We start from the raw sequence: 21,172 nt of genomic DNA on the forward strand, positions 1-21,172 counted from the left end.
GAGGAAGGAAATTTTCATAGTATTTCCTGTAATATTTTTTCTTCTGTAGAAAGTCTTTTTTATTTTTGTTTGGCTGAAATTGGATGAAAGTTTTTACATTTTTAAAGCAAGTCCATGCTTTATTTTGAGTGGCTACAGTGCAAACCAGTGTTGGCCAATAATTTTGCCTAACCTAATTAACCAAGTCCTAACTAACCCAAGCCTTTAAGTCAAATCAAATCAAATCAGATCACTTTTATTGATGAGTGAAAAGCTTAGGTGCTGGCTTCAGAAAGTGCAAAACACAGACAGTGCAAAACACAACAACATACTTTTAATGAACAAATCAATACAAAACAAAACAATATACAATTATAATTTTCTTTTCGGCTTAGTTCCTTTATTACTCTGGGGTCGTTACAGCACAATGAACTGCTGACTTATCAAGAATGTGTTTTGAGCAGCGGATACTTTTCCAGCTGCAACCCAACACTGGGAAACACCTATACACTCGCATTTACACACTTACCCTGCAAACAATTTTAGCTTACCCAATTCACCTATAGCGCATGTCTTTGGACTGTGGGGGAGACTGAAGCATCTGCAGGAAACCTGCGCAAACACAGGGAGAACATGCAAACTCCACACAGAAATGCCACTTGACCCAGCCAAGACTCGAACCAGTGACCATCTTGCTGTGAGGCGATCCTGCTACCCACTGCACCACCGTGATGCCTGCAATGTTGACAGTAATATGTAAAAGACAATAAATACGTTAAGAAAATCACACATGTAGGCACAGACAGACAAGTACACAGTCAAAAAGGTGTTCATTGCACTTTATGCTGAATACTATCTTGCTAATCATATATTATGAACTGTCATCATGGCACAGACAATGAAAGTTAGGTATTAGAACTGAGTTATTAAAACTGTTATGTTTAAAAATGCATTGATAAAAATCTAGTCTCTGTTAAACAGCATATGGAAAATGTTTGAAGAAGAATTCAAATTTCTCGGGGGTGGGGGCGGGTGTTAGTTTATTGTTTGTTTACATACACAAACTATAAAAAAAATTACATCAACATCTTTTGACCGCTGTTTTTGGACCTTCTTAATTGGGCTGTGTGATTAATCGAAATCGAATTGCAATCGCAGTTTAAAACATTGCGATTAGCTAATTGCAAGAGGCTGCGACATGAAGTATTTATTATTTAACTTCCCCTCCCCAGAGCAAATACGTGACTGCTGTCTGTGTGTGACAGTCTTATTAGCCAATTGAGTGAGCACAATTTCGCTCGGCTCAATTAAAATTGCTCAACCGAACTATGCAGAACGCCCACAATAACTGGAAAGGCTGAACGAGTGGGATAATGGCGTCTGCCACTATGTAAGCATTAATAGACAAATAACATCAAAGAGAAACAGCACATCAGTAATATCGGAATATTTTGGTTTTAAAGTCACAGACATTGAACTAAAGCAGGTAATTTGTAAGAGCTGTCGCAGAATTGTTGCCACAGCACAAGGACATACAACAACCAGCACCTAAAATGCACCACAGGTGACTGTATGGGGAGCATCTTGCTAAAAAGTCAACTAAAAGTTTTTCCAGTCACACTCAGCTTAAAACATATGCTGGATAAGTTGGCGGTTCATTCCGCTGTGGCGACCCCTGATAAAATAAAGGGACTAAGCCGAAGGATGATGAATGAATGAATGAATGAATGAACTTATGTATAAAATCAAAACCCCTAGTACAATATGTATGCTGTTGGCTCACCATTTGAAAAAAGTCACCAAATAACTAGGAACCACATTATTAAAGATTTTACAGATCATTTTCAATTTAATAAACACACTCTTATTCACAGAGAGACTTTAATTGTTCTTCTATTATGTTATCATGCTTTTGACATATTTGTGAGAAGTTACAGTTCATGTAAAAACTCTTTCTATTTATTTTATTAATCATTTGTGCAGTGTGATGGCGTGTCCATGTCCTTGCCGAGTCTTCAGGGTCTGGCTGTTTTGAACATCCCCAGCTATGCAGGAGGCATCAATTTCTGGGGAGGCACCAAAGAGGACAATGTGAGTCCATCACTAAAAGTGAATCTCTAGTCAGAACTTATAACTTTACTTTTCCGCAGGGCAGCTTGGTTCAGCAATGTGAAAAATGTGCCCAGAGTTAAACAGATGAGCGTGCGCCACACATTTATCTCCGGCACATCTCTTTAAATTTCCAAGCTGTCAATAAACAATGGCTGCCGGCCAGCATTTCCTCCTGCAGATACTGCTTTCAGATTGCATCACGCATATTTACTAGCACTCGTCAATCCATCAATTGCCTTTCATTGCTGTTTTTCAGGAACAGTCTGTCAGTGCTGCAGAGTACAGGGTAGTGTATAAACAACAAGCAATACAGTAAGAAACAGTTGTGGAGAATAAATAGTGAAAATGGAAAAGGATGATTCATTGAAAGTGCAGTTGGGATTGGTTTCTCTTATATACAATACAATGTTAGCAAACAAACATAACCATAGGGGACCCTGCACCACAAAACTAGTCTTATGTTTATATTTTTTAATAAATTGAATGAGTCAAATTATGCCTTTTATGTTTTTTTTTTTTTTTTCAAATTAGAAATTTGTGTTAACAAGCAGTACCTAATAAAGTGGCCAGTGAGTGTAATTTGTTAAGATAAGACAATATTTGAAAGATGAAACGATTTGAAAAAAATGGAATCTGAGGATTAAAAATCTAAATACAAAGACGATCCCTTTTAATACAACGGGCTTCAGAAAATTTTTGAGGTTTTTAAACTATTTATTTATTTATTTATTTTTTAGTGTAATGATGGCATCAGTGAAGTGCATGTTAAATGTTTTTTTTTTCTTTGTCAACAACAGAAACTAGACATTGTTTGTCCAGCAACTGAAAACTTTAGACTTGTATTTTGCAGAAACCTACATAGAATTATGCAGCAAGAAAACCTGCATTCACTGATTTCAGGCAGAGTAGTGTTTTGTCCTTTGAGAGAAAATGACTCAATTTATTGTGCACTTTACCATTTGAACTTTTGGACCTTTAACACGCCGAAACAGCAATATTACGCACTACATAAATATATTTGGTGCACTTTAAAGAGCACTGAGCAGTGTAAATCAATAAGTCTGCTGATATACGGTACACTGAACTAGTCAATAGATGTAGTATAGATCATGCTCAAGCAATATTGCTTAGGTATACAGTGCAATATGTACAAAAAAAGATCTAAACAAATATTATGGAAGATGACTGGAAGTAACACTGTTTGTGCTATCTGATTGAACTCACGTCATTGTGGCAGATTCCTTCCTGTAAAGTGTATTTATCTTGCAGAGAAGAATACTGTAATATCATTTCCCAGCAAGAGTCAGAATGCGCACATAAGACATCTGTTCCTTGTTGTTTCACGCGCTATTATCTAAGTTGATTATCTTGAAACATACCGTTTCTTTAGCCTTGCGGAAATAAGGTTTAGTTCAGATAAGGAGAATGTGGTTAATAGGTGGACATTTGAAGATATGGTCTGCCGTTGTTTTTGTTTGTGCAGAATTTTGGAGCTCCATCTTTTGATGATAAGAAGCTGGAGGTGGTGGCTGTGTTTGGCAGCATGCAGATGGCAATGTCTCGGGTCATCAACATACAGCATCACCGCATCGCACAGGTCTGAACACCAGTGCACAACTGTCAAACAGCAACATTATTAGCATGTATCTTCTATTCAACATTCAAAAAAAATGTTTGCAAATGACTTGTTTAAAATGAGCTGAAACAATTTAATTGTTTAATGTTCAATTTACTTAAATTTGTAAAAAATAAAAAAAAGAATGTCAACTTAATTCTTTCATGTTGTCCCAACACAAATCGATTGTGTGGAAGCCAACATCTTTCACAGTGAACATGTTTCTAACGTGAGGAAATTTCAAATACATTTAACAACACTCTACTTAGAAGTTTTATTTTAATAAAAACTTCCCGAATTGGACAGGGTTCCCACAGGTCATAGAATATCTGGAATATCATGGAATTGTAAAAAGACTAATTCAGAAAGTCAGAGAATTCTTTATTTTTTGTTCCAGTCATTGAATATCAGGGCTTTTTGATTGTTGCTTTAAAATGTAGTTTCTGCTAATGGAAATGTAATTGCTCTATACCATATTTTTTATATCATGCTGTTTTGACACCTGTCATGTATAAAGTCGGGCCAGAAATGATTTAAACCCCTTGCAAATTATGACTTAAAGTTACTTTTATTTAAAGGTTTTTTTTTTTTTTTTTGAGCGAAAATGACAGGCTTCTCCCAAAAGATATTAATATGATGTACAAGAGGCATCATTGTGCAGAAAAAAATATATTTCTCTGCTTTTATTTACATCTGAACAAAAACATTAAGTCAGAATTTTCCAAGCATATGAAACATTTTAGAAATGACTGTGTATATATTGGGGAATTTTCAGCTCTTTTTTTCCTTTTATGCTCATCAATTGGCAGTCAATTCAATTTTATTTTATTTAAATAAGTCGTTGGTTTGTTAATTAAGGCTAACACACCAGGATATTTTTCTAAGTATTATTATACTTTTAATGCACTATACAATTTTAACAGCTTTGGCTTCAAAATGGCCACTTTAAAATCTGGATGTTATGTAGATGACAGGAAATCTAAATACAGAGTAGAGAAAGTACTTTGCAGCCATGCAAACCAAAAGTAACTCCATAACAAATAAAATGATCGATTGTTCTCATAGTGCCTATAAAATCATGTGAAATAATATTCCAGCTTAAAACATTTTTTAAAAAGTGAATTTGATATTTGGCTTAAAGTGGCTACCCTGACTGTAATTCAAATCAATTCAACTGTCTCACAGCTGAAGAAATTATCGATTAAGTACATTAGTCCATTGACGACACATTGGTTACAATTATAATTTTAATTTAATGAAACTAAACTGAACATTAACAATGAGAAAAGTGTTCTTTCACCATAATAAAATGGAACAGTTTATTCAATCTAATAGATTTAAACAAAAACAGCTTTCTATATTAAATGCTGATTATTAATTTAAGTTTTAATGTTGTTTTGTGTGTAAGAACATGTGTATGGGTGAGTTTTGGAAGATGATTTAATGCGGTTTGTTTAATGTTTGCATCCTCAGTGTCGGCAGGTAAAGATCACCATCCTTGGTGATGAAGGTGTTCCTGTGCAGGTGGATGGTGAGGCCTGGATTCAGCCTCCGGGCATCGTCCAAATTGTTCACAAGAACCGAGCCCAGATGCTCACCAGAGACCGGGTCAGTGTGTGTGTTTGTGTCTTTTCTTTGAATAGGTCATGAACTTAGATGATAAAATTCCATTGATCTTTTAATAGAGATGGTTGTACTATAAAAACATCCTGTAAGATTCAGAAGTCTAAACTTTCTTGTTTGTCGGGTAACAGCTTATATTGAAGTCAGTCTGCCAAAACGGCAGCTTGTGGAATGTGACACTTTATTGGATAATAGTGTGACTAAACTCCGCCTCCACTGAGGGAGATCAAGGCCTGCTTCTGCATCACTGCCTGTTTAACCCAGCCTACTGACGCACAGTCTTATCCGCTGGTCTGCTTTGCTCATCATCTCTGTACTGTTACAGTAACTGGACAACTCAGAGTATTGGTGTATTTTAATTCAGAGGGAGAATTGGGAACAGTAAAAAAAAATGTACAAGTAGTTTGTGTAAATTGTCATTAGTGGATTAGTATTTACTGGAGATGCAAACCGTTTCAAATGATTCAGTTCAGTTTCACTAAGAACAACTTGTTATATAGAAGGATTCTTTCACACTCAAAAAATAAACCATGATAAAGTTTATTATTATAAACTATTTGGTTTGTAATCTTCCATGTACTCTTTCATTTAGGTTTAACTAACAAATAACAATCACATAAAGTTTATTAGTTCAATTATGTTTAAAATGTGTAATCCAGATGGATTGAAATTTTCATATGCAATCAGAATACATAAATATTATTTGTTAGGCCTAAATATTTTTGAATGCATGAAGCGGTCATCCATGCTGCAAATGTCTTAACAGATCAGCGTCAATCATCACCTGTTAGTGTTGCGTGATCATTGTCACTTTGTGGGAGACCAGTGACATGTTTTACCAGAAAAACAAGCTTGGTTTTGCAGACAAAAAGCATTGCTACTTATGCAATCATTCAAAAGTTTGATGTTGGTAATTGTTTTTTTTTTTTTTTGTGACCCTGGAACCAGAAGAACTACATTTATTACAATATATAATCAAATATATTGTAGTGCATTTCCTACAGAATATATCAATTAAATGTATATATATATATATATATATATATATATATATATATATATATATATATATATATATATATATATATATATATATATATATATGTGTGTGTGTGTGTGTGTGTGTGTGTGTGTGTGTGTGTGTGTGTGTCAAAAGTCAATTTGTGATTAGCATTGTGCATTGCTTTAAGCTTCATTTTGACAACTTTAGAGGCGTTTTTATTTTTTATTTTTTTTATTTTTAGATTGTTTTAGTACTCCTTTTCCATGTTTTCAAATAGCTGTATCTCAGCCAAATATTTCTCTATCCTAACAAAGTAAACATGAATGGAAATATATATTAAAGTGGAAATTATATATTCAGCTTTCTGGTAAAAAGAACTGAAACTTAAATGGTCCAGGGTCACATTTGAGGTTTTGCCTCTTCTCAAGGCTGCATTTAATGGTCAAAAATACTGTAAAATCATAAATATTCTAAAACAACTCTTTTCTTTGTAATCTAAACCAGTGGTTTCTAAAATGGGAGTCTAGAGAAAATAATCGGGGGTCGCTTGGTGATTTCCAAAACTATCATATATGTCATTAAACAATTAGAATTACCATATTTTATCTATAGCAAACAGAAGATAAAAATAGCAGTTAATAGTTATATAAAAAACAACAACAACATGCTAATAAAAAGCCATCAGTCTTTCAATTCTTTTTCTATTGGATTGGGACCCCTGGGGTTATTACGCAAGAGGTCGCGAGTCACTGGAGTGGTTATTTTGGGGTAGCAGGCTGAAAATTTTGCAAACCCCTGTTCTAAACTGCAATTTATTCCCTTTATTGGAAAATATAGATTTTTCAGAGCTGAGTTTTGAGTCCTCGACATCACTATATATATATTTTTTATTTAGTATTTAACTTCACCGTCCCACCACCAGGACACTTAAATTTACATCACCTTTTTGCATTTAAATCCTAATCCAATCATGAAAAACTCTGTATTGTATACATTGGAAAGGTCCAAAACTTCTGAATTCATATTTTACCACACTTTCTTATGTAAGAAGAGTGATAGATTAAAAAAATAAGCATTTACTTTCACCCTACATCCTGTAACACCATTTACGGTTACATATTTAAACAGTAATATTTTAGACTAAACATAAAGCAATCATGTCAAACTATATATCATTTGAAAGCCTAAAATGTCTACTTTCCACATTTGCTGATTTGATAGATTTTGCAACAGTTATTTATCCATTTTTAACAAGGGTACTCATAAGAGTCATAAAGCATTACTTTGCTACAGCAATCCACATGTAAAATTTTGTTTAGATGTTTTTTAGAGACTCAACTCAACTGAAATACCAAAAAACTGCCCGTACTACTTAAGAATCTCATGTCTAATTTACAAATATTGTCAAAAGTATGAAAAAAATACAGCTCATATTCCTCAAAACAAAGGGGCGCCCTTGTACTGTACATGTATGTTCACCAATGAAACTGGAGGTCATCCAGTGGTCATGTCTGGTACTGCGACCAAACAAAATCTTACTGAAAGCTCGTTATTTAAGATATCAACTTTAGATTTGGAATATAATTTGTTCACTTTTATAATTTTGGTAAATTTTAGGCTAAATAATGTTTTATAAAATACGTTTTTGCATTATATTAACATACATTTATTGTTTTATTCTTTTTATGAACATAAAGGCACACGTTTGTTTATTTTGGCATTTTAAACTTTTTTCACTTCAACTACAATCTGACATTTTTAAAATTACATCAAGCTTCAGTCTGTGCACCAAAGCATTAAAGACTAGCAGTGAAAATTAGAGGTGACAGTGAAGGGTTTAAGAATTGTTGTCAGGTGGATTAAGCTCTAAAAATGTCTGAACCCATTCTTTAGTGTCAATTCTCTGCAATTGGTTAACCTGGAGTTGTTGTGTCACCAGGCCTTCGAGAGCACGCTGAAATCATGGGAGGACAAGCGTAAAGGTGACAGCCGGCCATCTCGACCACGACTCAACTCCCAACAGTCTATGGAGTATCTGACGGAGGAGGAATGTGCTCAGGTCCAGCAGCTTGGCTTAGTGGCCGACACGCTCATCAGCAGGTGTGTGTGAATGAAGAGTCTCTGACACCCACACAGAGCAATGTTACACTGCAGTGAAGATCAGTGCATGCATCTGTGAGAAGCTATTTCAGGGTTATTATACAAATGATTATACCTGTTTTACTGCAAACCGCACCCATTACAGTAACTTCTGATTTGTAGAGATGTGACACTTCCTTGTGTTTGTTCACATGTGATTTTCTTTCATAATCACTTTTAAAAGCATGCATCAAAGGCTTTTGCTGAAAAGAACTTGTTTTGTGCTGCTTCTGAATGCATTGTAGGATTCGGGAAGTGGCGAAGACTCATAAGGTGGTGGAGCAGGAACTGGCTCATGCTGTAAATGCCAGCGCTGCTGTCCTGAGTGAAGCATTTCCTTCCAAACCCTCCAGTCCTGAGGTGACACTAACACTGACTTCGCTTAGCAAATGCTTTATAAACTAAATACATTTTTTGTCAGAATCATCATGTTAGATCAACATTTTAAATAAATATCAATATTTATCATCTAAAAGCTGGTAGGCTTTTCCATTGTTACAACTATTTCAGTATTCCAGAATCTAAGGGCTCTATTTTGACAATCCATGCGCAGTGCAAAGTGCAGGGTGCAAACGCATTAAGGGCATGTCAGAATCCACTTTTGCTAATATAAGGATGGAAAAATTCACTTTGCGCCGTGGCGCATGGCCTAAAAAGGTTAAGCGTTTTTTCTTAATGAGTTATAGGTGTGTTTTGAGAATAAACCAATCAGAGTCTCCTCTCCAATTCCCTTTAAGAGCCAGAATTTGCTATTTACATGGCGGACTTTGTAAGTGGAAAAAGTGAGCGTTTCACTAGCAAGAAAACAGTTAAACAGATCATCTACAGCGCGAGAATGAAAGGTGAGCCTCTTCATTATTTAGGCCTACTTTCACTTTCGCTCTCGTGGATTGGGAAATCTTGTACGCACAGACATCCATTAGCCTATACATAATTCATTTCGTTTGTTAAGCGCAAAGATTTGTTTCAAAACTATTTCTAAATTCAGTTCTAATTTTTAGCAAACGAATAAATGAACAATAAAAACGAAGTGTGTTCAAAAGTTATGTCCTAATACACATGCTGTGCCCTGTATGGTCTAAAACCTGACAGGTGGGCAAATCTAAGCTTGTTTTTAATAAAACAAACATATATATTTATTTTTTATTTATTTACTTTATATTTATATCCTATATATATCCTTAATATATCCCATATATATCCTTAATATTTTAATTCTGTTTCATATGTAAAGATATTTGTGTATTGCTCTACATCTTGTGTGTATCAAGCAGTGTTTAAGCGAGGCGCACAACTAACACACTCTGCGCTGGACAATAGACTGGCTTTGTTTTGGTCTATTGAAAAATCTATTGTAGTTTCAACGCGCAGTAAAAGCAACGCGCCAGCAATGCGCATCAACACGCCTGCCTTTTTAGATCAGAACGTCTATGGCTGCACATATGAGCACAAATGCATTTGCTATTTAAACAGCATGGCGCAAAACGTCAAAACAACTCTTGCACCAAGCTGAAACTAGCAAACAACAATTGCGTCGCGCCTTGCGCCACATAGCACCAGGTACATGATAGGGCCCTAAGGGTTTAAAAAATTAAATACTTAGAAAATCATCTGTAGAGTTTTTAGCAATGCACATTACTAACCAAAACATAAGTTTTGACATATTTACAGTAGGATATTTGCAAAATATGTTCATGGAGCATAATCTTTTTTGCATTAAAAAATAGATACATGCAACATAAGACATTTTTGTGGTCAAGTTCGAATTAAATTAAATTAAATTGAGGATTTTCACAAATTGGGGTTTATTTAGTGTATAAATAAATAATATAAATAATATATAATTTTTTTCTGCATAAATGATGAATTATTGTAATTGAAAAACTGTATTACACTTTATTGTTTTACATTACATAATAATTTTAATAATTGTTTTAGACTCTCACATTATTTGTTTTAATAGCAGGTGTGTCAATGTTTTCCATTCACTTTGAATGAGTGACGTCAAACGTTGCTGAACTGAATTGTGGGTCTGTCAGCGATGCTTCAGAACGAAATTATCAGCCAATCAGATTACTCTATGCAAATACCCCAGCTCAGACAGTAGCCAGTTGCGGACTAATTTCATTGGCTGTCGCTGCTATGAAGATCGTGTCAGCCCTAACTTCAGACATGCCCTCGGTCAAGCATTGATGCTGAAGCCCGGTGTGAATGCAGTTATTTTCCTGTGCCTTCACTATAGTAGGGGTTCCCAAACTTTTCAGCCTTCAAAGCCTAAAATAACAATACCAGTGAAACTCGACCCCCAATATGCTCTGGGGTAGTGCTAAATATACAAACCTTGCAAACACAAAACAGCTCACACACACACCAATATACCCAAGTCTATTCTTTGTTTATTTTTTGAGCCACTCCATCACCCTCCATGTTTGATCGAGGCCTGCATTTAATTTTAAAGTATGCGATCGCTGTAAGGGTGTCAGAAAGCTTAACCTGGTGCCATGAAATCAATCTGCTGCATCTGACCCCATTGTTGGGTCTTTAATCTAATGTAATGAGACCCCAGTAATCACATCCCAATGGAAAAAATATATAGTTTTATAAATATTAACTACTATTTTTGTTCTCTGTAGCATTTGGACAAATATGTTCATTATAATAGTTTCATCATATGAATTTGATTTTTGGAAATAACCAAGTGCCCTCTCATTATCCCCCTACCCCCACTTTGGGAACCATTGAACTACAGTACTACCATATTGAAAACATAGTTAATCACAGAATTATGTGTAAAACACTAGATCAGTGGTCACCAAACCTGTTTCTAGAGGGCCGGTGTCCTGCAGAGTTTATTTCCAGTCGTCATTAAACACATCTGAACAAGCCAATCAAGGTCTTACTAAGTAAAATTGAAACTTTCAAGTATAGTAGGTGTTTTAAGGCGAATTAAAACTAAACTCTGCAGAGACACTGACCCTTCAGGACTGAGATTGGTGACCCCTGCACTAGATCTAAACTAAAACACAATTATAAGCCTTTTAACTAGTAAGGACCAGTAAAATGTCCTCAGTTGTCACATTTCGCTATATCGGCAAAGGCATTTGAGCAAGTATAAGGAGACCAGCATACACACACAAATATAGATCTATACTATACACACATACACACAGCAGTGAATGATGTGCTTTAAAGCCACTCGAAAGGTTAACAGGTGCAGCTTTGAGTCTCGAGTTAGGAATAATAGCATCTTTCCTCCCGCTGAGGCTTTGAGTGTGTTCTTATGAAGCTGCTCATGCTGTGCTCCACACGACCTCCATTGACCAGCCAACAGACAAACAGCAGCATGTGTTAATCACACAACAGCAAGAGGCAGTCAAGAAGTCAAGCTCTGTGTGTGTTTACTAGATTTGGTGGTTTACAAGTGGTTTTTGTACACTACCTGACAAAAGTCTTGTCGCCTATTCAAGTTCAGGAACAGCAAATAATAACTTGACTTCTAGTTGATTATTTGGTATAAGAAGTGGCTAATGTGAGAGGCAAAGGCCTCTAGGTTACGCTTGTTTTAGCAAAATAAAATAAGATCATGCCTTTATTTTTAATTATTTAATCAAGACAGTAAAGTCTGACTTTGTGTTAAGTCTTGTCACTTAACAGAAATAATGTACAGTAAAAAATTAAAGTGATGGTGCAGTGGAAAATAGTTAATATGGTGTATGACTCCCATGAGCTTGCAGGACTGCATCCATACATCTCTGCTATGACTCAATTAACTTATTAATAAAGTCATCTGAAATGGCAAAGAAAGCGTTCTTTCAGGACTGCGAGTGCTCATCAAGATTCTTTAGATTCATCTTCAATGCCTCCTCCTCCATCTTACCCAAGACATGCTCAATAATGTACATGTCTGGTGACTGGGTTAGTCAATCCTGGAGCACCTTGACCTTCTTTGCTTTTAGGAACTGTGATGTGGAGGCTGAAGTATGAGGAGCGCTATCCTGCTGAAGAACTTGCCCTTTCCTGTGGTTTGTAATGTAGTGGGCAGCGCAAATACCTCAGGCTGTTGATGTTGCCATTCACTCTACAGATCTCTCGCACGCCCACATACTGAATATAACTCCAAACTATGAATTTTCCTTCACCAAACCTGACTGATTTTTGTGAGAATCTTGGGTCCATGCTGGTTCCAAAAGGTCTGCAGTATAATTATGGCTGTGTAAATACATAAATGTCTCCGCTGGGTCCTAAAGGTGAGAATCCAGCCGGATATCGCAAATATGTGTATTATTAAAAAAAAAAAAACGTGCAGAGATGAACACGGGAGGTAGAGAAAGCATTTAATCCATTTAATATAGATTGGCTATAAAGTGTTTGTATCATCAATAATTAAGAAAGCTGGTGAAACAGAGACACAAAAAAATAACAATATTATTGCCTTAAATAAACTTTATAACACAAATACAACATTACGGCTTATTAATATGCATATTAATACAGCTGTTCTGTCTCAGTTACATCAGCTGACTGTTGAAATTCTAATTTTCAACCTAACTGGTTGAGTTATTAATAAATAACCTAATTAAGGTTGATAATAACCCAACAAAGCACCAAATATTTAACTCAACTGGTTGAGTTATTAATAAATAACCTAATAAAAGTTAAAAAAAATAAAAATAAATCACCCAATATGTTTAACTCAACCATTGGGTTAAATAAATAACTCAATGGTTTTTTTAGAGTGAAGACTTTTGTCAGGCAGTGTAGTTATACTCTATTAAGATAGTTTATCAGGACATGGCTGATGTTCTTGTAATTCAAAAGGCTTCAAAATCATACTCAATAGGGTTTTTTCCAACGCAATCTCACAGCAATTCGTAACTTTTTGATTTAGTGGCTAATACATATGAATCCATACAATCTAATTCGTACAGTTTAGTACGATTTGCTCATCACCCAATGACCTGCTAGTGAGGATGTTTCACTCGTCCTCAAAAGAACATGTTTTATATCTAATGATTGGCATTTGTTTCTGTGAGGGTTTGGTTTAGGGTCAGGCCATAAACAGACACTATCATTAACCTGATATAATGTAAAAGCAATGGAAGTCTATGTAATGTTCTCATTGAGAACCTGTGTGTGTGTGTGTGTGTGTGTGTGTGTGTTTCTCCACAGGGTTTGAGTCGCAGTACAGCTGTAGATATTGTCAACAGCAGTACAGTTCTCCAGCAAGAGACCAAGATGCTCCTGGAGGGGAAACTGCTGGTGAGCAGAAACACTTTCTCTGTGTTCAATGGATTAATGGAGTCTGACATCCGATTAAGACATTTCTCTGTGTGTTTGTAGCAGCTGGAGTCTTCTCAGAAAGAGGAGCTTCTGTCCACAGTGGAGAATCTCAGCGCTGAATTACAGAAGCTGGAGGACATTCATTGGATCTGTCCCAGCATGCACTGCTCTGAGGAGGTATGTGCCAGCTTATTGCAAGTGCACATTGTAAAACTAAATGCATTTAATAGAGCACAACAGCTGAATACTGAGAGGCTGATTAGATGTGGTGTGGTTTCAGATGACAACAATAACATGAATCCTTTTAAAAATCCTGCTGGAGTCCTCATCCAGACAGAGCTCACTAAATCCTCATTTACTTGCTCTAAATTCTAGTAAAGCAGTCAGATTTTCTTATATTATTGTTATTTAAATGTTTTAAAGGTTTTGATTTTTAAAAATAAATAATAAAAAAAAAATGTTCAGCTCATGCTCAGGAAACATTTGTCTTTACATTTTTATTTGACCAGTTTTATTTGTCTTTGCAGAATGAAAGTGTTTGCTTCTTTCAAACATCCGCTTTGAATGTTTCACTCGACTGAATGGGTGTTATCAGTGGTTATCAGCTGATTGATATGGGCCAGTAGGGGCCTTCTGCACCTACTAGTAGGCTCAGAAGGCTGTAATCATCCATCAACATAAATAATTAGCTATACTAATAGAGAAGACTCTAGATCTGTTTACACATTACTGTGATGGTTGGGGTAGGGGTTGGCATTAATTAAACACAACTAGATAAGTAAAGTTCGTAGGAAAACATTAGGGTGGCTTTAAAAAGCCTCGTCTGAAAGTTTAAAGTAGAAATAATTGAAGTAGTTTTTAAGAAGTTTAAAACTGTTATATATACTGACATATAGCTTAGCATGTGTCTGTTATGCATTGGCATGTTTCTTGCTGGGCTGTTGGTAGCGGTTGCTAAGGTGTTGCTAGGGTGTTATGAGTGATTGCTAAGGAGTTGTTAGGTGGTTGCTAGAGTGTTCTGATTGGTTGCTAAGGCGGTGCTAGGTGGTTGCTAAGGCATTGCTAGATGGTTAAGGTGTTTCTAGATAATTACCAAGGTGTTGCTAGGCGGTTGCTAAGGTGTTCTAGGTCATTGCTAAAGTGTTGCTAGGTGGTTGCTAAGGTGTTGCTAAGCAGTTGCTAAGGTGTTGCTAGACACAAATGAATTATGAAATAATTAACTATGATTACCATGTTGCTAGCATGTTTCTAGGATAAAATATCATGTTATTGGCATGGTTCTAATATGAATTGGCATGTTGCTAACATGTTTTTTAGTATAAACTAGCATGTTGTTAGCATGAATTTATTATGAATTAGCACGATGCTAGTTTGTCTAGTATGTTTGTTAGTATGTTTCTAATATGATTTGTATGTTTCTAGTATGGATTAGTATATTGCTATATGAATTGGTTTGTTGTTAGTATGTCTAATGTAAGGTCAATGGCGTTTTTTTTTTTTTTTTGCAATGGAAGTCTATGGACAGTTGCTAAGGTGCTGTAAGTAATTGCTATGGAATGGCTAGTAAGTTTAAAGGTCATTAGTGATTAGCAGATCAGGGGTCTGATTTAAATAAGCCCAAGTGGGTATGACAGTCTGGCGGAAAGTTATGAGGTCACAAACTTTGGTCCAATGTTAAGTCAATGAAACTTTTCTGAATTTTCCAGGTCAGTTTTTAATACATTTTATAAATATGATTTAATGTAAATCAAAGGCAGCAACATCAAGGCTCTAAAAATACAAATTTATTAAATTAAAAAGGCTGACACAGAGCCGGCGGCTCGAAACGTTACATGCTCTGTGTCAGCCTTTTTAATTTAATAAATTTGTATTTTTGGAGCCTTGGTGTTGCCGCCTTTGATTTACATTTAATTTGCACTTTTTGCGGTTTTGGCTGAGCAACCAATTAAGAGAGATGTGCGTGCTTTTGTACAGTTTTTTCATAAATACGATTTAATAAATCTTATTTTATAAATAATTCTCGTTAACTTCCTACTAATAGGTTCAGAAGACCCCTACTGGCCCATATCTATCAGCTGATAACCACTGATAATGCCCATTCAATCGAGTGACAACATTCCAATCGGCTACTTTCAAAAGCAATTTCCTGACCTCCAACCTTATGAATTACTGTGTCTATGGTTTATAACGGCATCCTTGCATGGCATTATTCAAACACTTTTTGTGTTGTTACTGTTCTTCGAAGATATTTTTTGATGACAATTATAATAACAAATTATTTCAACCAAATGGGTTATTCTACCAAATACTGGTCTTACAAACTAATATTTACATTGACATTGTGTTTTGAAATGTGCACTTTCTTAATTGACACAAAGAAAATCCCGTGGATGACTACGTTTGTGTTTCAATTTTACAAGTAGTGTAATTAGTAGTTTACAGAATAAAATAAAACACAAATATAACCAAACATGTTTTCCTTTTTATGCTGGTTCTCCTCATTTTCCGTTAGTGACAATAATTGCCTTCAAAGCTTAGTCAAGACCTGCTACAAGATTATTGCTTTGCCTCTGCGGAGTCTAGCAACAAACAGCAAATGATAAGGCAAATTCAATGTGTGATAAGTGATGACTCCCATCCTCTTAAGTCTTCTTTGTATTGTTGCTCTCTTAGAAGAAGGTTTAGAAGCGTTAAATGCTCTTCTAATAGATATAAATTCTCCTTTATTCCTGAGGCAATAAGGATTTACAATCTTACATTTTAGCAAGTTTTTTAATGCATGGGTCTTTTCGTATTGCTGTTTTATTAATTTATAATTTTGTAGTATTATTCATGAAGTTATTATGAAGCATGCTGGATTATGTTTTTGAATATTGTTTGTAAGTGATTAGTCTCTTTATGTGTTTGTTGTGTCATGATGCTACTGCTCTAATTTAATTGCCACTGGTGGAATAATAAAGTTGTTAAACGTGTATGACTTGTACTGTATAAACTGTAAATCCAGAGAAACTGACAATTTTAAATAGTGGGCAAAATAGAAAGTAGCAGTCATGATCGTTTTTCGAGGCATGTGACAAATATAAGTTCTTGTTTTTTTCTCCAGGAATCATCCCGTGTGTCTGGAAAAAGCAGCATGAAGCTGAAAATCATGCCCAAGGGGAAGAAAGAGAAGGAAAGGTTACACAAGCAGCGCTCCAGCAGCTCTCTGTCAGGTAACACACATGCATTAACTAGCAGAAAACCAGCATCAATCACCAAATAAGTGAAGAATTTACACTGTGATAAGCGATTAGTCACTTTAAAAAAATGAGTAAAACTGTCGCCTTAAAAGCGTCAAATTGATTTTACTTTTTAAAAAGTGAGTAAACATTAAACATGGAACTCTTAAGTTGACTTAACATAACTTGTATAATTATAAACAGTTCAATTATTTAGGCATCAGGTTTGCTCACTTTTAAAGTAAAGCTAACTAATTGCTAGGGCCAGACAGAATCTGCAGAAAAAATTAAGGATTTACCGTATGCGGAATGATTTTGGGAGTCTCATAACTAAAAGCTTAATGTATGAAATAAAAAATAATATATTTTTAACTTTTTTTAATGTTTACAATGATGATCCATTTAGATCCACTTATATTTGGTAAACAAAGCAAGTCTCTCATGTAATATATCTACTAATGGACAGAAAATATTACTGTACAAACTTTATTGTAAATAAATCAAATGAACACTTTCATAATTGTCAATATTATTATTAAAAATAAATTAAAAAAGGGAATAAATATAAATGTACACACATTAACCCAAGGAAATGAATAGACTCAATGATGGGTTAAAAACCGTTGGAAAGCAATGGATATACTCACTTTTTAAACGTAATCTCTTTTTTACAGTGTACTTTGGATTAGTTTTTATGTATTGCTCAGAAGCAGGATTTATGTGTGCAACATAACACAAAAATGTTTCTAAATGACCAGTTGATACATTTTTATATGGAAAAATGACACGTAAAATAGCTTTTTTTGAACTTGCCCACAAGCATTTTCATGATTTCACCTAAATTTGACGACCACCAGAATATTATTTGCTTTTGAAAATATGTCCATATTATATTTAGATATAATTTTAGATTTTTAGATTATATTTATATTTAAATATTAAGATATTTTCTTTGGAATCTAAATGTATATTTTCCTGCCAATGTTGCTATCGAACACTTCGCCTGAACATGCTGACAGCTGCTGTGAAGCATTAATTAAATCCTTATTTTCCAAGGAGCAGAACAAATCATCATCATGCATAGTTGGACGGGCACAAACAAAAATAGAATCCGTATATTGTTCTTAGAAAAAATATACTTTTGAAACGAATATCGTTTGCTATAATTTGTATTTTTATTCTAAATTAATTTTATTAATAAACAAATTTCGAGAGGATCACGTGCTTATGATTTACCACGGCTGATCTCGCAGCAACTAATCACGATCTCCCAATCGTATGATTTTCCATGTACTATGAATAACCACAGTTTTAGTCCACAGTTATCTTCATATGGAGAAAAAAAAAACAACCTTTCCTCCCCCTTCTCCTCCTTCTCCTCCTTTCCATAGATGAGGTGGCAAGTGATTAGCACTGTTGCCCCACAGCAAGAACACTGCCAGCCCTGGTCCTCGCCAGGCTGGTGGGTGTTTCTGTGCGGAGTTTGCATATTTTCCCCGTGTCCGCGTGGGTTTCCTCCAACCATCCAAAGATATATGTAATTCTTAACAGATTAAGCAATTCAGGCACTAGTCTAACTCCCTTCCTCCTCAAGTGTTTCTAGCTACCGCAGCCAGGGAGTTTGAGATCTATCTAAGCTCAAGCTCCCTCTCGCTCTATGATTGGGAGGGAGCTCAGGGCTCTCCCCCGGGACAGCATGCCAAACAAGCTTATATTTATTCATCAGCTAAGTGTGAACTCTTGAATGTACTTTTCGTTGGTCAGTTAAGGCAAAGTGCTTCAAATCAAGTCCACTATATGCTTCAGCACCAAAACACGAGTTGGCGTGAGATTGTGTTGGTTTGTTAAATAAAGTAATAATCTAGCCTAAATAAAATCAAGTGAAATATTCACCGTTTCAGAGAAGCATACTGTATATTAACTGTTTTCACTCTTAATTATTTTTAGTTTCGACCTGGTGACATCTGTAGGTTTCATCAAAACTGCAACATTAACTGGTGAACATTACATCGTGAATCATATTAAATCTCAATCACAATCTATTTTTTTTCCCTTAGGATCATGGGATATCAAAGCCAGCGTATGTGATGTGGATCCGGCAGGAAACTGAAGAGCTGAATATTTGTCAAGAGGATACACTCTGCCACGAGACGCTGCTTTACATTCAGTGAAGACGACCTGAGACTCCCCCGTGCAGACGCACATTGCCCACCTTTAGTGTTTGCAAGCTTATTTTGGAGGGCGACGCGGCACTGCATATTACTGTGCTTCTGTTTGCTTTCTTCTCCGTTTGCAATGATGTCATAGGAAGTGCTCACCATCAGAGCAGAATGTGGAGTGATGAGTTCTCTTTTTTTTAAATTGTATTTTATTATCTTGCTACTTTTGTTCTTATTATTTTTAGTATTCAAGCCTTTAAATACAAACTATAAACTCCAAAAAGACCCCGCCCTGTCGCCGTCTGAACAACAAGAAAGGAACAAACAGAAACGACTGTACTGAAATGAAGACACGCACACACAAACAAAGGGAATATCCTGATGAATGAATGTATGGTGGACTTGTAGTATTCGTCGAAATGGTTCTAGCTAACCTGCATCTCGTCTCTGTATCTCTCTATCAAAGACCATCTAGGTTTCTGCATGCCTTTCATGCTCTTATGCAGGAAAAAAAGGTCTATTTTTTTTTCTTTTTAATCGAATCGTCAGCCAAGTCGTGATGGTGTATCACTAGTGTGTCAATTGAGCCGTTGTTCTAGAAGCTTCAGTGCCGTAACTCTTGTGCCAAGTGAGTAAAATGAAGCGCAGTGGTTTTAAAGTGAGCTCTTTCTTTACTTTCTTTCTGCAGGGAAAATCTCGCGTGATGCTGTATGTCGTAAACAAATTTCAAGATGTATTTTATCTCGCCTTGCACTTTAATATAGTTCTAAAGAGGAAAAAAATAAGCAGACTTAAAGGTTGAGTGTGTTTTGATTTCTTTGCTATGGAAAATCTATGATGAGGTGTTACATATAATCAAACTTCTGAATGTTCTCCAGCTGCCGTCCCTGAAAGAGGGCTCAGTCTGTATATGAAAAAACCCTGAGCAAAACTTGATCTCAGCTAATGTATGGTTCACAGCGGTGTGTATCAGCACTCTCCAATGGTACGATGTAACTGTTTTTTCCATCAAAAGAAATAACACACAGTACTGAACTACTTAATCGTTTTCTTGATAGTTGTGAGCCAAAGTCTAACAGTATTGCTCTGTAATAAAAGACATCGCAAAATGTAGGAACTTTTATTAGACAGTCAAGGTGCTGATTATGCTCAAAAGCTGGACTGTTTTTATTATTATTATTGTTTTGCATGTCTTTGTTTTAAAGTTCCTCATCTGTGATGAAATGTTGTGCGTGCTGTTCAGTTTTGATTAACATGACGAATACATCATTTGACCATCTCTGTGTATCAACGCATAGATTTAATCAGGTACATAGTGGAAGGCGATTATTTTATGAACAGTTTGTTTTTGTTTTTGTTTTTTTTGAAAGAGGATATGAATCAAAATGGAAGAGGTAGATGTTATTTGCTGGTACCGGTCATTGTCGAGACTACTGTTTACTTTGAAGATGTCTTATTTATCCTTTTAATTTAAAAATATTCTTGCCATATGGGTTGCAGTCAAGCTTCCACGGCCTTGGACTCTGTTCGACTGACTGCAATCACCCACTTCAGGATTGTTGCTGTTGACTTGATGCAAAAATAAAGTGTGGCCATTGCTGTTTGACTTCTTGCGGAGTATATTTTTAAGACCTGTTCACAACACTTTTTAATCCTCATTTTGACTGACATATCTCAATTTTTACTTTCCGTCTCATAATCTTTTCTTTTTAGAAAATCCTAATTGACTTCATTTATTTATTTTCTTTTGGGCTTAGTCCCTTTATTAATCAGGGGTCGCCACAGCGGAATGAACCGCCAACTTATCCAGCATATTTTTTACGCAGCGGATGCCCTTCCAGCTGCAACCCATCACTGGGAAACATCTATACACACATTCACACACACTCATACACTATGGTCAAATAGCTAATTCACCAGTACCGCACGTCTTTGGACTGTGGGATGAAACTGGAACACCCGGAGGAAACCCACACAAACACGGGGAGAACATGCAAACTCCACACAGAAATGCCAACTGACCCAGCCGAGGCTTAAACCAGTG

At 35.7% G+C, this 21,172-nt stretch overlaps 1 protein-coding gene across 7 annotated transcripts in view; it reads left to right on the plus strand.

The window, feature by feature from the left end:
• Nucleotides 1-20,734, plus strand: part of si:dkey-172j4.3 — a 163,097-nt gene extending 142,363 nt beyond the window's left edge. For all 7 annotated transcript variants that reach the window (XM_009303126.5, XM_073908370.1, XM_073908369.1 and 4 more), the window contains 9 exons: nucleotides 1,963-2,070; nucleotides 3,575-3,688; nucleotides 5,180-5,314; nucleotides 8,272-8,432; nucleotides 8,717-8,831; nucleotides 13,641-13,730; nucleotides 13,812-13,928; nucleotides 16,855-16,963; nucleotides 19,027-20,734. In XM_009303126.5, the coding sequence (XP_009301401.1) occupies nucleotides 1,963-2,070; nucleotides 3,575-3,688; nucleotides 5,180-5,314; nucleotides 8,272-8,432; nucleotides 8,717-8,831; nucleotides 13,641-13,730; nucleotides 13,812-13,928; nucleotides 16,855-16,963; nucleotides 19,027-19,079 (1,002 nt within the window). In that variant the 3' untranslated portion in view covers nucleotides 19,080-20,734. The remainder of the gene's footprint in view (nucleotides 1-1,962; nucleotides 2,071-3,574; nucleotides 3,689-5,179; nucleotides 5,315-8,271; nucleotides 8,433-8,716; nucleotides 8,832-13,640; nucleotides 13,731-13,811; nucleotides 13,929-16,854; nucleotides 16,964-19,026) is intronic.
• The last annotated feature ends 438 nt before the right edge of the window (nucleotides 20,735-21,172 follow it).

Source organism: Danio rerio, chromosome 7 (assembly GCF_049306965.1).
Source record: "Danio rerio strain Tuebingen ecotype United States chromosome 7, GRCz12tu, whole genome shotgun sequence".
Lineage (NCBI taxonomy): Eukaryota > Metazoa > Chordata > Actinopteri > Cypriniformes > Danionidae > Danio > Danio rerio.